Source organism: Phacochoerus africanus, chromosome 1 (genome assembly GCF_016906955.1).
Source record: "Phacochoerus africanus isolate WHEZ1 chromosome 1, ROS_Pafr_v1, whole genome shotgun sequence".
NCBI classification, from domain to species: Eukaryota; Metazoa; Chordata; class Mammalia; order Artiodactyla; family Suidae; genus Phacochoerus; species Phacochoerus africanus.
In genome coordinates this window covers 216,484,632-216,501,845 of record NC_062544.1, presented here as the reverse complement: position 1 = coordinate 216,501,845, position 17,214 = coordinate 216,484,632, and the positions used below count along the sequence as shown (strand labels likewise).

Sequence of the window (17,214 nt, the reverse complement as noted above, 5' to 3'; positions counted from 1 at the left end):
CTCCAGAGCTGGATCTGAGTGCTTGCTGAGCATGTGGGGATACCCTATGCAGAAGTCTTGGAGCCACTGGGCAGCGCAGATTGCTGACTTCTGCAGCCTCCCATCATCTGGGCTCCCAGGACATGGCCCACAGCTCTGTAGGGAGCCCAATCAGATTTTTCCTCTTCTTTTTTAATGCCTGGAGCCTATTTAACCTGGTGTCCTTCTTCTCCCCTGCGTGTCCTGCTAATTCATTTCTCTTATGCGCTGTGCCTCCTTTGTCTGCGGTGCCTGCCCCACACCTGCTGCTGCTTTGAGCCTTTTCCCCTCCTTTCCAAGTCAATTCCCATTTTGCCTCCTCCAGGAGGCCTTCCTGGCTTTAAGGCATATCTTTTGAGCACCATCCTGTTCCACATCAGTACAGGGCATATGAGTGCAGGCATGGTTCACTTGGACATGGGGACCCTTGCTTGATCATTCATGGTTTATTTTTTTTCCCACGTGAATTCTGTCAGAGCCCTAAAAAGAGCTTCCTGAGTTTAGGGAGTTCTCATAATAGAGCATAGAGCAGCAAGGTGCCAGGAAGGCAGTCAGTCAGGTGCGAGGCAGGTAGCTGCTTCCCAGAGGAGGACCTAGGGGCTGGGAGCTGCAACTCGTGCCCTTGTGCCATTGTGGATTGAGAATGGGGAAGTCATTCATCTGCACGTGTTGCCAGGAGCTTTGGGGCTTAGGGACATTGTCCTTCTGTGCCTGGGAAGGACACTGAGGGCGCCAGGGAGATGATTGACTGCATCTAAAAAAAAGAAAAAACCGCAAAACAAAAACAAACCAAAAAAGGCCCTTGTATCTTAAGCTTTTAGAAGAGAGAACACAAAAATAAAACAAAATAAAGAAACCCAGAATTAAGTAATGCAATGTAGCAGTTACATTTCTTTCTGAGCAGAGGCACTGCAGGAAGTGCTGAGCAGAAAAACAAAATGCCAGTTGAGCCCCCTCTCCTGCTGGGGCCCCGGGTGGCTGGGGTGCGGGGAAGCTGCGCTGCCATGGGAACATACATTTGGAATAATCCAGTGCAGCCCAGCAGCGTGTGGGCGTGTGCACGTGTGTGCCACAGGCTCTGTGGCTGGGCCTCGGTGGTGGTGGGGGGGCATCGTTCCAAGCCCTGCCACATCCTGCTCTGTGTTCTCAGCCCATGGGCTCCCCCTTTGCCCCTGCTCTAGCCCTAGCCTCCTTTATGTGCTCTGCCTCCGGCTCACAGCACACAGTGTCCCTTTTATCCAGCCAGCCTGGGCAGGCTTAGTCCACCCCGTTCTTGCTGTGTGCACTCACCCTCTCCTTTTGGCCACCTCTTGTTAGCTCTCTCTGCCACCTCATCTCCCATCAGCATCATGCCCATCATTCTCAGAGAAGCTCCGTGCTGCGGTGGCACCATCTCTTATACTCTAGACCATCTCAAAGTGGGGACATAGACCAACAGTCACATGAGATGATCTTCAAAAAAGAAAAAGGGGTTCTACTAGAAAATACATTTGAGAAACGCTGCCTGTTATAGCCCCCCTCTTGGAGATTTACCATGTTCTTTAAAGCACATGTCCATCAAGCACATGAAAGCATTTCCCAAACGATTAATACCTCATTCCCTTAAAAACAACGTGTATATCCATCAACATCTCGCAGGACTCTAGTTACAGGGACCAGATTTTGGGAATTATTCCCTAGATGTACTTTTCTTGTCCTTCCCCCAAACTGCCCTAATCTGCTTGCCCTAAATGGAACTCAACTCCTGAAAATGTGAGCTCCATCCTCCTCCACCTCAATCAGGGAAACCTTAACCTCCCCTGCTTTCAGCCTTACCTCTTCCCCAGCCCTCCTGCCCCTGCCCTGCCACTGTGGAAGGGGACCAGTGCCACTTCCAGCACATCAAACCACCTCCTCCCTCTTTATCCTCTACATTCCTGTCCTAAAGTTCCCAGCACCAAAGGTTTGACCAAGTAGGCAAATAGCAGGTGTTGGGTGAGCAAGGGGATCCTGCCATCATCTCTATCGTCTTCAAAACTTGGCTCCTTTTGTCTCCCACTGTCTGGGGTCTGCTTCCTTAACTGAGGGTTCTCATTCTTCATCTCTGCTTTTCACCCTTCAGAACTTCAGCCCTCATGTCAATTACTAGTCAACACCATGGCCAGACCTTTCAATAGAGCTCTTACTATGCCCCAGTACCCTGCCACCTACCCTTGAACCCACATCATATACAGTCCTACTGTCCATTATCTAAGAATGCTCTTCAGCAATGGTCCACTCCTCCTTTCTCCTAGCACCTCAAGCCCACCCTGACCCTCACTACTCCATTTCACCTAAAGGCAGGCTGAACCCCTCACTCTCCATCCCTTATCTTCGTTTCTTCTTCCCTCTTTGTTCTATCAATCTGTCACAGAGAAAGGGGAAGCCCCCATCTCCTTGTATGAGGTCTGAAACCTTGGTCCATCCACTGTCCCCACTCATTCCAGCATAATGATTCTCTTCCTTCATGCTTGTTCTTCTTCTTCTTCCTACACTCTTGCAAGGTCATCTCCTTTCTGAAAAATACCTGGTTTGATCATGCTGAACCCTCTGGACTCCTTATCCATATTTCCAGGAGGGAAGGGATTCCACTTCCCCAGAGCTTCTCCCCCCGCCATGCATCTGGAACCTTCCACAGCCAAGATTATGAAACTCCTGTTGCAAAGGACAGAACTAGCTGTTGCTCAAGAGGGACAGTGCCAGCAGCCCTCCAAACCTCTTTGCCATCAGACCAGCCTTGGGTCCTTTAACATTGTTCTTTTTTTTTTTTTTTTTTTTTTTAAAGTCTTTTTAGGGCCACACCCATGGCATATGGAAGTTACCAGGCCAAGGGTCGAATCAGAGCTGCAGCCACTTGCCTATACCACAGCCATAGCAACACCAGATCTAAACCACATCTGTGACCCACACTACAACACACGGCAATGCCAGACCTTTAATCCACTGAACTGGGCCAGGAATTGAACCCGCAGCCTTATGGATGCTCGTCCAGTTCATTACTGCCAAGCCACCATGGGAACTCCAGCACTCTTCTTTTTATTTTTATTTTTATTTTTATTTATTTATTTTTTTCTCTTTTTGCCTTTTCTAGGGCCACTCCCGCAGCATATGGAGGTTCCCAGGCTAGGGGTCAAATCAGAGCTGTAGCCGCTGGCCTACACCACAGCCACAGCAATGCAGGATCCAAGCCACGTCTGCGACCTACAGCTCACGGCACCACCGGATCCTTAACCCACTGAGCAAGGCCAGGGATTGAACCCACAACCTCATGGTTCCTAGTCAGATTCGTTAACCACTGCGCCATGGCGGGAACTCCTCCAGCACTCTTCTTAGATCATCCATGGAAGGTCAGGAAGAAAGGCAACAGCTGCAGTTAAAACCACCCAAGAGTACAAGTCCTTTGGGTGAGGTCAAGGCTGGAGGGGAAGGTTGAGAGTGTGGGGGAGCCTCCCAGCTTTGGGGAAACTTATCATTTGATCTCCTCACTTCCTTTTCCTCCTATGGAAGGCAGTTGGCAGATGTGGATCATGTCCAAGGTAGATGAGATGAGGTTGGTTATCTGTACATAAAACCGGGTTTGGACCTGGGGGCCAGGGCCCAACTCTGTGGTCTCTACACAAACCTGCCCTGACTGGGGGCTTCAGGGAGGGGATGGTGGTGCTGAAACTTTTTTACTTTGAGGCCAAATCCCTCAATGGCCCTGATCTCATTTGTTCCTTTTATCCTTGCAGCCTTCTTATTTCCTCCTCTGGAATATCCTGGAATGGATTGGATTTTGTTTTTCCAGCCTCCCCTCTGTCTTTGTGGTTTTTGGACACTACAGTCAGAGGGAAATGTTATTCGGGCCCTGGGAGGCTCTGCTTTTCCTTGGGAAAGAGAAGCTTCTTTTCCAGTATTGGTGATGGCCACGCCAACCCCTCCTCCCTCCTACTTCAGATTCCTGGTGGTCCCTGCTCTGGTGAATGTCAGGTGGCAGCCTGAGATGCATGTGGGATGGGGAATCTGTGATCATGACACAGAGTTTTCTTTGTGTAGTAGCAAGTACCTGTAAGGACATGGTTGCTATACCTTAGGTTTGTCCCTGTCTAACCCTCCTGAGAGACTTGGTCCTGGCTTCTAATTGTAGCACAATGAATGAATGAATAAAATTGAGTAAAATTTTATAAATTTAATTTTTTTAAATTTTATAAAACTGACTAAAATAAAAATGAATAAAATTTTAAATTGTGGAATAAATAGTGAATAGAAAGTTTGGAAAATAGAGGAAAGAGAAAGCAACCATGTAAAATCCCAGCCTTCTGATAGCAAACAATGATCATCATCTCAATTACTCCTTCCAGCTTTTTTTCAACCTGATATTTAGAAAACACTTGTAATCATAGTGTGTACATATGCATCTGCAGCGATTAAGACCTTCAGCATCCTGTTTCCAATAAAGATGCATGTGCTTCTCCAGCAGGAGTGACAGGTGGCACCTCAGGCAGGAAGGCAGGGGTGGTTCCTTGGCTTCATAGAAAACACTTATTGTCTTTTCTGTGAATCTAAAAACCTCCCAGCAATGATGACCCGGCTGGATGCTTTAAGGGCTTCTGACCTTTGGTAGTCAGTTAATCCTGAGCACTCTCCCATCACAGAAGTCTGTAAAGAGAAGTGAATTGGAGGTTGAATTTCCAAAGACTATAACACCTTCAAAGGTTTGTTTTCTCAGTCAGAGCAGTTATCACCTCCTTCATTATCCTCACACATTTGTAGAGAATATTTTTCTTTTTTTGCTTTTGGGGGCCACACCTGCAGCATATATTGGTTCCCAGGCTAGGGGTTGAATCGAAGCTGCAGCTGCCAGCCTATGAGACAGCCATAGCAATGCAGAATCCAAGCCATATCTGTGACCTACACCACAGCTCACGGCAATGCCGGATCCTAACCCACTGAGTGAGGCCAGGGATCTAACCCACATCCTCATGGATACTAGTTGGGTTCGTTACCACTGAGCCACAATGGAAACTCCGAGAATATTTTTCAAAGTGCTTCCGCATATGCCGTCTTATCAGGTCTTGCAGCAACTCTGTAATATTGTCATTATTTTCACCTGTATCTTGCAGATTTGACATCAGAGAAGTCAAAAGACTTACCGAACATCATGTATCTTCTCCACATCCAGACCCCATGCCATTTCCCTGAACAGTGCCAGATTTCTCTGGGCACCATATTTCTGCCTGGTTCATCCAGCACGGGGACAAATTCTTTTTCCTCTGTGGCACAGTTTCTGGCTGTTTTTCTTAAACTCCCTTCTTTGCCTCCCTGCAGGGGGCCGCGATAAGCGAGGTGGACCCATCCTGACCTTCCCTGCTCGAAGCAATCATGACAGAATAAGACAGGAAGACCTGCGGAAACTCGTGACCTATCTGGCCAGCGTGCCAAGGTAAGGTGATGGGAATGTCCTGCAGGGGAGGGCCGGGGAAGCTGGGCTGATGCAAGTGAGTTGGAATGAACCTCCATCCCTGCCAGGCGCCTGGCTGTTTCTGCTCTTGGAATGGATTCTGAGTCTTCCTGGAACGTCATCACCCATTGTTCACTGCGTTCCCATCACTCCCATTGTTACTGCTGGGATTCATATGAATGGAGCAGGAGCTGGATGTGGGAATCATGGGCAGAGGTGAAGGTCCTGGGCCGAGAGGACCAGAACAGGCCTTGGTACAGGAGACAGTGTGGCCTGGGGAGGAGGGATAGAAAGCTCCTCTTTACTTTGGGGAAATGGGATTTCTGGCAGATTCCACTCTGGCTTGTGTAATGGAATTTTTCTAAAATCTTCATCTTATGAATATGTTTGGGGCAAATAACTCCACTTACATCATTCAAGAGGTAGTCTTCAGCTCAATCTAAGTCATGCATTTTCAGCAGGGGTAACATTGCCTCCAAGGGGGGTGAGAACTGGCTCTTAGGGATGGCAAAAATCTTACTCTTTTATGTGTTAAGCACAGCTATATGCATAATACATAAACAGATACATACTGTGTATTTATGATATTCAAATTTCATTGGGTGAGTGATTAAGGAAAAAAGGATAAGGAGTCTCTTTTGGGGCAGGGGATGATGATGACTTTTTAAAAAAAAAGTTGAGGAAGGTGGGGGGATGTGTTGGGGGTTTGGGATGGAAATGCTATAAAACTGGGTTGTGATGATTGTTGTACATCCATAAATGTAATTTAAAAAAGTCGTAAGAGAGGCATTTGAGATAATAGCAAAAAAAAAATCTTTCTCCTGTCAGGTGGGCAAAATTAAACTTTCCCTTCCTGTATCAAAGGGCATTGAAAGGAGGAAATGCAATGAAAAATAAGCGAGGGCTTTGTAAAGTCAAAAGGATGCAAATGCAGATGAAGCATTGTCATTCATTTTCCCTGCACAGTGTATAGATGATGTTCAATAAATAATAACTATCATTCAAAAAAAAAAGTTCAGAAGGACTGGTTTCTAAGTGTTTCTAGATGGTGCTGGCCTCAGAGGGTGGTGAGGGAGACATGTCCCTGGGACATGGTTTATATCTTTTAAGAAGGGTGGACGGGGAACAGAGGCCTTTGCCTAGTCAGAGAATCATAGAACATGAGAGCCAGAAGAGCTGAGAAGTAATCCAGGCAAAGATACGATGTGTTCTGCTTAGGATACAGGGTTCCTGTGGGATCAGAGTTGCTTATAGGGATGGCGGTGGTAGTGGCAGAGCTTGGCCCAGAACTCCACCCTCCTGACTTCTGTCCCCATGCTCTCCCCGTCCTCGCTCATGGCCAGGGAGGACATTTCTGTCTCTTAGTGGGTGGAAGGCTGTCAAGTGTTCATTGTGGCAAGTAACAAGTGGTGCCTGGGGCTTTTAGGACCTTTGTCTTCTCTCTGTGCATTTCATAGAGGAATTGGTAAGTTACAGAGAGGAGCCTTGCTTTTGCTGGAAGACCTTGGATAATTGTTGAATCTGCTGATTAAGTTCTTGAAGCTGGTGTCAAGTGAGGCAAGCACTACACTTGAAAGAGCCATGGGAGAGAAACATGCACAGGGATTGGTGGCTGCTGATGGGCAGGTGGTAGAGGGGATTTAAGAGCAGTCATCAAATGCTTGGAAGAATGTTGAGCAGAATGGGGAGCCCTGAAGAGCTCCAAGCAGAAAGCTGTAAACAAATAGATGTCGACTGGTGTCTTTTTTTTTTTTTCTTGATGATATCCACAGGGAACCAGAAAAAAGATAAAGGTTCTAAAGCTCTGATGAAAGGGACTTAGGTTATATCCAAAGAAGAACTTCTAAACGTGAGTGCATGAGACTTGGATGAAGAATAGAGTAGAAGATTTTTTCCCCTAGAGATCTTTATACAGAAGAAATATTCTCATCTGTCTTGGAGGCAAGGAGATGGATTAAATAACCCATGATTGGTATAGGTAATTTAGCAATTTAGCCATCTAGGGGATAAGCAGTTTTAAAAGCATCTTTCCCAAGTATAATACTAGCAGGCATAAAACCAGGCATTTTCTAAAGCAATTTACAGGAGAAATTTTCATGGGGACCCATGACAGACTGTTAGTTCTTTTAGGGCCTATATAAATTTGGGATCCTGAGAGATATGATCCTGAGGTACATATTTCTTTCTGGTAGGTTTGTCACATTCCTACTGCTAAGGCAAACTCATATTTTATTTAGAATAGAAGATGAAAGAATCAGAAGAGCATTTTCTTAATTTTGGCTTGTTAAGCAAAGATAGGACAAAACAGATTGGATGCAATTAAAAAGGAAAAGACTTCTGCCGGGTGAAAGGGTACAACATCCAAGAGGGCCTGAGAGGAAGGATGGTTATGTGACAGGAATGAGAAGAATGGCTCCCACTATCCTATGTGAAGGCCAGGTCATGGCTGGACGACTTCGTCAATTCTGCAACATTAAACCCTGCCAGCCCTGTTTTAAGAACTGCATGGATCAGATAGAGTATTGTCAGGGGAGCAGCGCACTGAGAAATCTACAAACTCTTTCTCTGCAGTTGAAGGACTAATGGATGTTTTCTGGCAGGAGTGAAAGTGGAAGAAAAATGATTCCTGACTTCAGGTATCAGGAGAGCTGCTCCAAAGAGGAGGGAACAGGCATGGTTTCTGTTGCATCAATGGGTAGAAGTTAGAGACCTCAGCGCTCAAGGAAGAAAGATCTGCCCAGGTGGAGCTGTCCAGCAGTAATGCTGCTGCCTCTGGAGAAAGTGAGCTTTCTGTCACTGGAGCCTGAATGGCCTTCGTTAGAGATGCTATAGGGAGGATTCCTCCAGTGGGTTGGAGGCTGGATTAGATCATTTCAAAGAAGCTTTCCTGCCTTGAATGCTGTGATTCTATGATATTAGAGGAAAATACATTATACATAGTCTCTCTCAGGTTCCCTAAATAGTTTAAGGCCTAGAATTTCACTTTGGATCTTGTCTACATCCTAAATTCTAAGAGGACTGCTTTCCATTTCCTTTGGACACTGTGTGGGAATTTTGAGGCATCACCAGGGGCCAGGCATCATCCTGGGATATGACAGTTGGAACAGCACTAGGTATCCTTTTAGGATCCATATCAGCCCGAGCCGAGTTCTTACCAACTGCCCTTTCTTGCTCCTGATGAGCATCTGTCTCCTGGGGCTTCTCCAAGATTTCTATTATCTTATTGTAAGGAATCATAGGATGTTAGAGTAAGAAGAGGGGTCCTAAAAAGTCTTCTGATTCAACTTCCCAACAATGCCATTCACTCAATTCAACAAATATTTATTGAGTGCCTACCATGAACCAGGGCATGGATAGAGATCTTGGTCAACTCCTATGCTTCCTTTTCTGTCATCCATCCTAGACTTATCTAGCTTTTTTGTCCTTCTGCCCTGTTATCTGCTTGTGGTCACTTGTACATGAAAGGATTGGGGAGGAAATACAATCAGCTGATGAATGTCCCTAGAAATTGAGAGACAGAGAATCTAGCCTGAGAGTAAACACCCAGGTGTAACTCACAGTATGGCTAAATCTACCCACTAGGATTCTTGGAACTTGACCATATGCTTGGAATAGGAGTTTCTAAGTATCTGGTAAAGAAATCCTGGGCTATTTTTATTGCATTGGATTCCTCCCCTTCTTCATCATCCTGCTTTGTCACAGTCATATTTCTGCTGTTCCTAAGGGCACTGGTTGTTAGCCCCTTGATATATCTGCTACTTAACTCTGTTCTTAGCAGTTCTGCTGAAGAGCCTGAGTGTTCTGGTAAGAATGCAGGTGTCATACTGGTGAGGAAAAACGACAAGAAATTAAAGTGGGATATTCTGTAATGCCAGTCAAACTAAGGTGCCAGTATTCACAGCTTATTATTTGATAGCATTTGCTCTTGTTCAACTGATTTCAGCAAGAGATAACTTTGGCTTATAGCCAGCATTCTCCGTGCAGCATGACCAGAAAATAAAAATAAGTGGAGAGAGCCAGAAATACAGTTAAAAGGTGAGATAAAAACTGCAAGGGTTTCCTCCCACTATATTCAGCATGAGAGAACCCAAACTATGGAAACCGTCATCATTGAATATGTTCATTGTAAGGACCTGGTGAAATGTGTCCTTGGCATCCTGCCCTTTGCTCTGGGATCATCTGAGAAGGGAGGATGCAGGGAGTAGTGATGGAAGGTTCAGAAAATAGAGCCAAAGAGGGCGTTTGCCTATAGCTTCTCCATTCCCAGCTCTGTTTTTAATTGCTTTTGTCGCTTAGGTATAAAGGGCTTATAATTTATATTATAGTTCCCACATTCTACGTAAATTTCTTAGCACTATCACTTAAGTGTCCCTGTTGTTAGGAGTATGTAGTACAAGCCCTACAAAGCAAATAGTGTTCTCCTCTGCTGCTAAGGAACATAACATTACAACAGTAATAGCCATTGTTAGTGGTTACCTTCTTTGGAGCCATATAGACCTTCACAGCAAAGGGAACAGAGGCATCTTAGGACAGACGGAAGGCACTGGGGTTCAGATCCCAGATATACCACTTCTGAGACAGGAAACATGACCACTCCACACGGGTTATCTGAGAAGAGTTTGACAAAGGGGCCCTTTCCAGTGATGTGGGCAGGTGACAGGGAAACCAACAAGGTTTGGATTTCCAAGTTATCCCAGAGCTGGCAGCAACAGGGAGGGAAGACATTATTAATTGTAAGCCTGAGAAGCACGTAGAACCCAGAGAGGTAGCTGTAGGAGAAGGTCATCCCATAGGAGCTGTGGCCAAAAGCAGAGAGATGCCACCAACTCATGGTGATTCCATGATGCAGGGCGAGGGGAGTCACTGGTCTTGCTCCACCCCCTCCCACTCTCTGAGCTTCTGTTATTGTTAGTCATTGACTGAATGTAACCAAAGCCAGGTACCAGGGGCCTTGTTTATGCAGTCCATGTGGGTCAGCCTCCCAGGGCATCAGTTGGACAGGAGGAGATAGAGATTGGATGCAGAGGGACAAAAGGAAGATATTTGGCACAAAGTGAGACCTTGGACATATGACTCAACATTTCTGAGTCCAGTATTCTAATGTTTAATGTGGGAAAGGAATGCCCATCTCCTAAGTGTGTTGTGAAGAAACTATCTGCAATCTCACTGTAGCACCCAGGCGCTTACTGTTTGAGAGTCTGTCTCCTAAAGGAGCCTGATAGTAGTAATAAGTATATGCACATATATGGCAATATTTTCTACCTATGAAGGAACAGATGAAATGAATGTTTAAGTTCTCAAGCATAGTAACAAAATGAACACCCCCAACTTCAGGAGCAGAGCATCACCTCTGCCCTTGAAGCTACCTGTGACTCTTCCCCACTTCGATCCCACCTACTTCCCCAGAAATAAATACTATCTAGCATTTTGTGTTTATCCTTGTCGTGCTTTTTGGGTATAGTTTACCATATGTTTGCATAAACAGTGTATCATTCAGTTTTGTATGCTTTTGAGCTTTATAAAAAATGGTATCATACCATATATAGTTGTCTTTGGCTAGCTTTTTTGAACTACTTTGTTATGTAACAACATGGCTAAATCTTCAAACATGACTTTGGGTTGAAAAAAGCACTTCATGCTTCTAACCAATGTGGAAACTGATCTAGGAAGTAATAAATAAGGGCTAGCCATTATTAGTATCTGCCAGCCTACATAATTGCACTGTTGTAAGTATTCTGTATACGTTAACTTCATTTTCACAGCATTTTGAGATGGGTATTATTTATTCCCATTTTGCATATGAGGAAACTGAAACTCAGGTTAGATAACTTGCCTAAGGACACAACTTGCCAGTGTGATTTGTAGCAGCAGAACCTGAGTTTTTATCCCCTGAATAGAATAAAGAGGCTAGGGTGAAGGAGGCAGTGGTGGTGGAGAACAGGGGACATATTTGGGTAGAGGGGGAAGGTGGACCCTGAAAGACAGGCTAAGGAATGGATGGAAGCAGGGAGGTAGAAGAGGGTGGTAAAGAGATGGATGTAATTATGGTTGGCAGTGGCATTCTGTTCATCAAGTCAGCTTTCTTCAAGATTCCCTTTGAATTCTGAGTGTGAAGGTTGCTACACATGGGAAATGCAGGTGGCAATTGCCTGAAACCGGGGTTTCTGCTGGCTAAGACAGCCATGGTAGCTATGGTTGTGTAGGATAATGAAGGTGGCAGGGGGGTGCCTCATATTTCCTCCCCCAGGGGCTTGTGTTCCGTTTTAGACACATAAAAACTCCTCATTTATACTCATTTGTGGATGATAGCTATTTTTCAGTAAGCAGATTATATTAAGAGAGGTAGTGAGAAAGCAAAAGCACTAAGACCATGGAAACTATTTAAAGAGATGAGTAAAAGACTGTGTGTAGAAGGAACCCTGAACACAAAACCTGGAATGGTGGGAGTGGCCCCTCTGTTGTATTCTAGAATGCTCATCGTGTTCTGTTTCCTTGAGTATGAGATGTTTCTTTCACTCAGCCCCCTGCCTGGTTCAATCGTACATTGCTGGCATCAGAAGCATGATGTTGGCATTAGTCAGTGGGCCGCTGATATGCATTTTGAAGTTTGTTCACTTCCTTGACCATTGCCACTTCTGGACTTGGCAGATCTGTGTCTCTGCTGGTTTAGTCCTGAGGCAGAGGGGCCAGAGGGGCCTGTGGAAACTCTGTGAAAAGCAACTCTGTGGGAGGGGAAGGCAGGAGGAGGGGAAGAGCCAGCCACAATGCTTCAAGTACAGAGACAAGCATTTGTGATTCCCAAGAGAACAATAACATGGACAATCAGAGGCGGAAACCATGTGGTCATGAAGTAACTATGAGAAGCAGCCCTCATTATTCCAGGAATGCTTCTAGTAAATGCCTTCAGGTGATAAATCAAGGATCCACCATCGGAAAAAGAATTCCTAATGGAGACGGGGATGTTGTTTTTTCTTCACGTGCATCTTCTGTATCCTTGGAAGGGATTTTGGACATCACTGACTTGTTGAGAGTGGCACTGCAGACTAGTAGAGGAGGGAAAAGTAGCCTCAAGGACAAATACCAACCCTGGAAACTAGGCAGGGGGTTCTAGTGCAGGAAGAATGAACCCCTGAACCCTCCCCTCTGGGAGGAGAAGTGTGCATGCTTGCTGATATATTTCCTCACCTGTGAAATAGGCATAGAGATATCACCAGACCCAATGGTAGTGAGAATTATGGGAGAACATGTGGATGGTACCCAGCCCAGGACTTGGCACACAGCAGGGGCCTAGGGCAAAGGGCAATTTTTTTCTTCTTCCTTGCTTGGCAGTGAGGACCTTGTTTTGTCATCTGTCCCTCATTGTCTCTAGCACAGTTTTATCAAAGTCAAGGTTAGGGTGATAGTTAAGGTTAAGATTAGAGTTAGAAGGAACAGTATTAATAGCAGTAAGATCAGTATTACCTAGCAGGCTTATAACAAGTACTGAATAAATGAATATGTATTCCCAATAGTGTAATAAAGTCTCTTTTTCAAATTAGAACTTTTTTTTCAAATTAGGAAAATATTTCTTTATTATAGAAAATAAATGCAGAAAATAGAATTTTCTTAAACTCTTATAACTCTACCTTCTAGAAATAGGAAGGATTAACATACTGACATTTTTCCTTCCTATCTTTTTTGTTGTTGTTGTTGTTGTTGTTGTTGCTATTTCTTGGGCCGCTCCCGCGGCATATGGAGGTTCCCAGGCTAGGGGTCGAATCGGAGCTGCAGCCACCGGCCTACGCCAGAGCCACAGCAACGCGGGATCCGAGCCACGTCTGCAACCTACACCACAGCTCAGGGCAACGCCGGATCGTTAACCCACTGAGCAAGGGCAGGGACCGAACCCTCAACCTCATGGTTCCTAGTCGGATTCGTTAACCACTGCGCCACGACGGGAACTCCCCTATCTTTTTTCTTTGGAGATTTTTGAAGCTGGAATTGAATCATATTGCTTGTTTAATTTTGCTTGTTGTTTTATTCCACTTAACATTATACCCAAAGAATAATTTCATAACATTAAAAACTTTTTATGTGTAATAGTGTGACTTGGGAGACACCATATTTTAATTAACCCTATCATTAGACATCTAAGTAATTTCCAAAACTGCATTGTTGTAAATAACTCTCAGGAAACTTTTCCTTTTTTTTTTTCTTTTTTGTCCTCTTAGGGCCACACCTGCAGCATGTAGAGTTTCCCAGGCTAGGGGTCCAATTGGAGCTATAGCTGCCGGCCTACACCAGAGCCACAGCAACGCCAGATCCCAGACGAGTCTGCGACCTACACCACAGCTCACGTCAATGCCGGATCCTCAACTCTTTGAGCGAGGCCCGGGATTGAACCTGCAACTTCATGGTTCCTAGTCAGATTCATTTCTGCTGTGCCATGATGGGAACTCCTCAGGAAACTTCTTCGTGTATAAAGATTTGTCTGCATTTTAGTTCGTTTCTTTGGGATAGATCCAGTCATGGATTTTTTTTTTTTTTTTTTTTTAGGGCTCTTGATGGACGTTGCCACATTTCTTTCCAAATTTCCCAACTTACACTTCCTGTGTGCCTTGCCCTAGACTTCCAAGTCTGTATTTCTCCAAATTTAAGTTTATAGGCTCCTCATTGCCCAGGCCCCATTGCACAAACATTGTTATTACCATCACCAAGAACCCTGATTAGGGCCACATATGTTACGTGCCTAAACCTGACCCTAGATTTGAAAAGAGTAAAGGAATTGGCCACAGGGCCTACCCTTTGGGGTCTCCCAGGTTAGGATTCCTTTTACTTTCCCCCCAAAATAGGAATGTAAATGGGGACCATACATTAAAGTTCAGATCTAATAAGAAATCTATAAAGACTTAATTGCTTTTTGCCCTTGGTGGATTTGTAGTTTTGCCTCTGGGTGTATTTCAGATCCTTGGCTGGTTGTGCAATCAGTGCCTGGCTTGGCTTGGCCCAAAGTGGTTGTTAATCTCCTCTGCACTCATCTGAACTGAGGTCCTTATTTGCCTTCCACAGTGAAAGTTGGGTCTCTTTGGAGTTTGTCTCTGGGCAGCAATGTTGAATGAGCATGAGGTGGGGTTATTTACTTCCTTTTTGTAGGCTTCTGAAGTCTATGGGTCACCAATAGCAGGCTGATTAGGAAACTGATATTTCTGTTTCCACTTAGTTTAGGTAAAATGCCGCATTTCAGGTGAAATTAGTTCTAGTATATCCAGGTTTTTCAAGATTTCATGCTAGGGAATCAGGATGATTTGAATTTGGTTCACATTCATTTGGCTGGGATATTGGAAATGTGGGATAGATACTGGAGAGACACTCTGACGCTGGGGAAGAAGGATGTGTTTCTCACTTGGTGGGTTTCAGATTTAGGCTTGTTTTCTCCCTCCCCTATTGTATAATTATTTTCAGCATGTTTTGTGTTTCTCTCTTCACCTGTCATTGGCTAGGGTCTACTGTGTGTCCCTCACTGATGTTTGGAGTTGTGTATATTTTGGGGGATATATTGGATGCGGACACTTCATGGTATTATACTGTAGTAGAGAGACTGCCTTTATTATGTACCTATACTTCTGGCAATTTAGGTATGCGGCCACCAAGTGGCGGAGTATCTCACCTTAGCTACTTGGAAGATACCGATAGCTTTTGTTAGAGGCTCCAAGCGGTAAGCGTCTGCTTTCTCCTCATTAGACCTTGGATTTTATAGGCTTTAATTTTTTTTTTATTGAAACATTGAAACTTAAGTAACCACTAGCAATAATTACTTTCCCTCAACTACAAAATGAGGTTAATGTAATCTTTGTTAGACAACTGTAGTAAATATTAAATGACACTTGTAAAAATATTTAATTGAGTATGTAACAATTGCCAGTTGAAACTAGAATTTTGTAATGATGCTCTTTGAGGGAAAATGCTTAAATAACATAGAATCTCTATACCAATTTTTGACTTCCTTTTAAGGATAAAAATCCTTTAAAAAAATCATTTCTAATGGTTTGTCTTTAGTCTTAGATAGATTTGAAGTCATAGTGCCCCAAGCATACTGATCTCTGAATTTCTGTCTCCCTCGCTATTTGCATCAGTTGCAGACATTGAAGATAAAAGTCTTAATTTGTCTTTTCAAACCTGCTCATTAGATTCTGTTTTCCTTTTCTGAACACAGAGAATGAGAATGAGAAAAACATCATTACCTAGGGCTTTTTGGTGCTGAGATTATAACCCTGGGGAACACACTCACTAGTCACGGAACATTTCTGGACTAGTTTGCCACTGTAGCTTTGACTAAAATAAGGTTCCCCACCCCCCTTACCGGTTTCACGCCACCTCAAGTCTTCTTGAATAGCTTTTGAATGAAAGACTTTTTAAAGAATTTCTTTCTTAAAAGTCCAGCATCACTTATACAGAAAAAAATAATTTGAAGAACATTTGAAAAAGACTTGGAAACTAGAAAACTCATAAAATAGTGGTGATAGGTCCTGTCTCTTAGCAGGGAGTTTGCAGAGCAGCACCTTGAAAGTTGGCTGAATTCCCTTAGACTGGGAGCTCTCCAAGGGAAGAGGGCAGTGTCTCACCCCCAGGGCCACATGGGGCCAATGCCAGGCTCTCTTTTCCAGACATGAAGTCACTGAAGTGATACCAAGGCCTCCATTGGGATGCCCTCTTTCCTCTGTAAGGGGCTGTGCCCACAGGAAGTGCTCAGGCCATGTGGGTGGACCAGCTCTGCCTCAGAGGAGAGGCAAAGTCCTCTGCTAGGGCAGGAGCAGGGAGGAACATGTGAGAGAGCTGGGAATGGACGCTGTCTCACCAAGGAGAAGCATTCCTGTTTCTAAATTGAGCAAGTGTGACAGCCAGCCCCATTTCTTCCGGAACCCAGACAGGAGCACTTTGTCAGAGCCGCCGTGACTCAGCGAGGACAAATGTTTTTCCAAATCATTTACTGACATCATTCAAGTGTGCATCCTGATGGGCCTGCTGCCTCTTTCCCTTTCTCTTGAAGCCTCTCTTCTCCCCGCTACCCCCTCCCTCCTCCTTCTAGGTCAAGAGAGGACCAGCTTTGGTTTTGAGAACTATTCAAAACCTCAAAACCAGTACATTTTTCTTCATCTTCTCTCAGACTGTCCTATGCATCCCTGAGCTGGCATTTCATCTGTTCCCATTGCTAGCAATTTGTGTGCCTGGTTTCACACAGAAACTCTTCTTGGCCTGGTGCCTGAGGCAAGGTCTGAACCTAGTACTGTGACACCTTCCACCCTGATTCCCTGTCCTGGAGGAGACCATCCTCTCATCTCCAGGCCGGAGGCTGTTTTCCTTTGCAGGAAACTCAGGCTTCAGAACTTATTTGCTGAAAAGAAATTCCCTGTTTTGGACCTGGAAGAAGGCAAGATCTGCTACCCTCCCCTCCAGCCCCAGCTATGATGGACTGCTCCATTATGATGCCTGCAAAGTGGTCCAGGTTTAATTCTGTGTGTAGATGGGACAATTGTTTAGTTCTGACATGCACACCAACTTAGAGAGAATGGCCCAATAATCCTCTGGATTTCTCTGGCTGAACTTGCGGACTAATGAGGGGGACTCAGTTCTTGCCCTTGGGAAAGCTTGCAGTCTGGTGAAGGTTCCAGGACCCACTGGAGAAGACAAACTAAATGTTTTCCAGACAGTTGTTAAATAAGCATACCAGTTCAATGGACGCCATCAGAGATAGTTTATTT

The 17,214-nt window shown here is 44.7% G+C and overlaps 1 protein-coding gene across 4 annotated transcripts in view; it reads left to right on the top strand.

Annotated features, from left to right (window-relative positions):
* Positions 1-17,214, top strand: part of KALRN (kalirin RhoGEF kinase) — a 697,683-nt gene that overhangs the window by 194,199 nt on the left and 486,270 nt on the right. For all 4 annotated transcript variants that reach the window (XM_047790542.1, XM_047790550.1, XM_047790490.1 and 1 more), the window contains exon 3: positions 5,344-5,458. In XM_047790542.1, the coding sequence (XP_047646498.1) occupies positions 5,344-5,458 (115 nt within the window). The remainder of the gene's footprint in view (positions 1-5,343; positions 5,459-17,214) is intronic.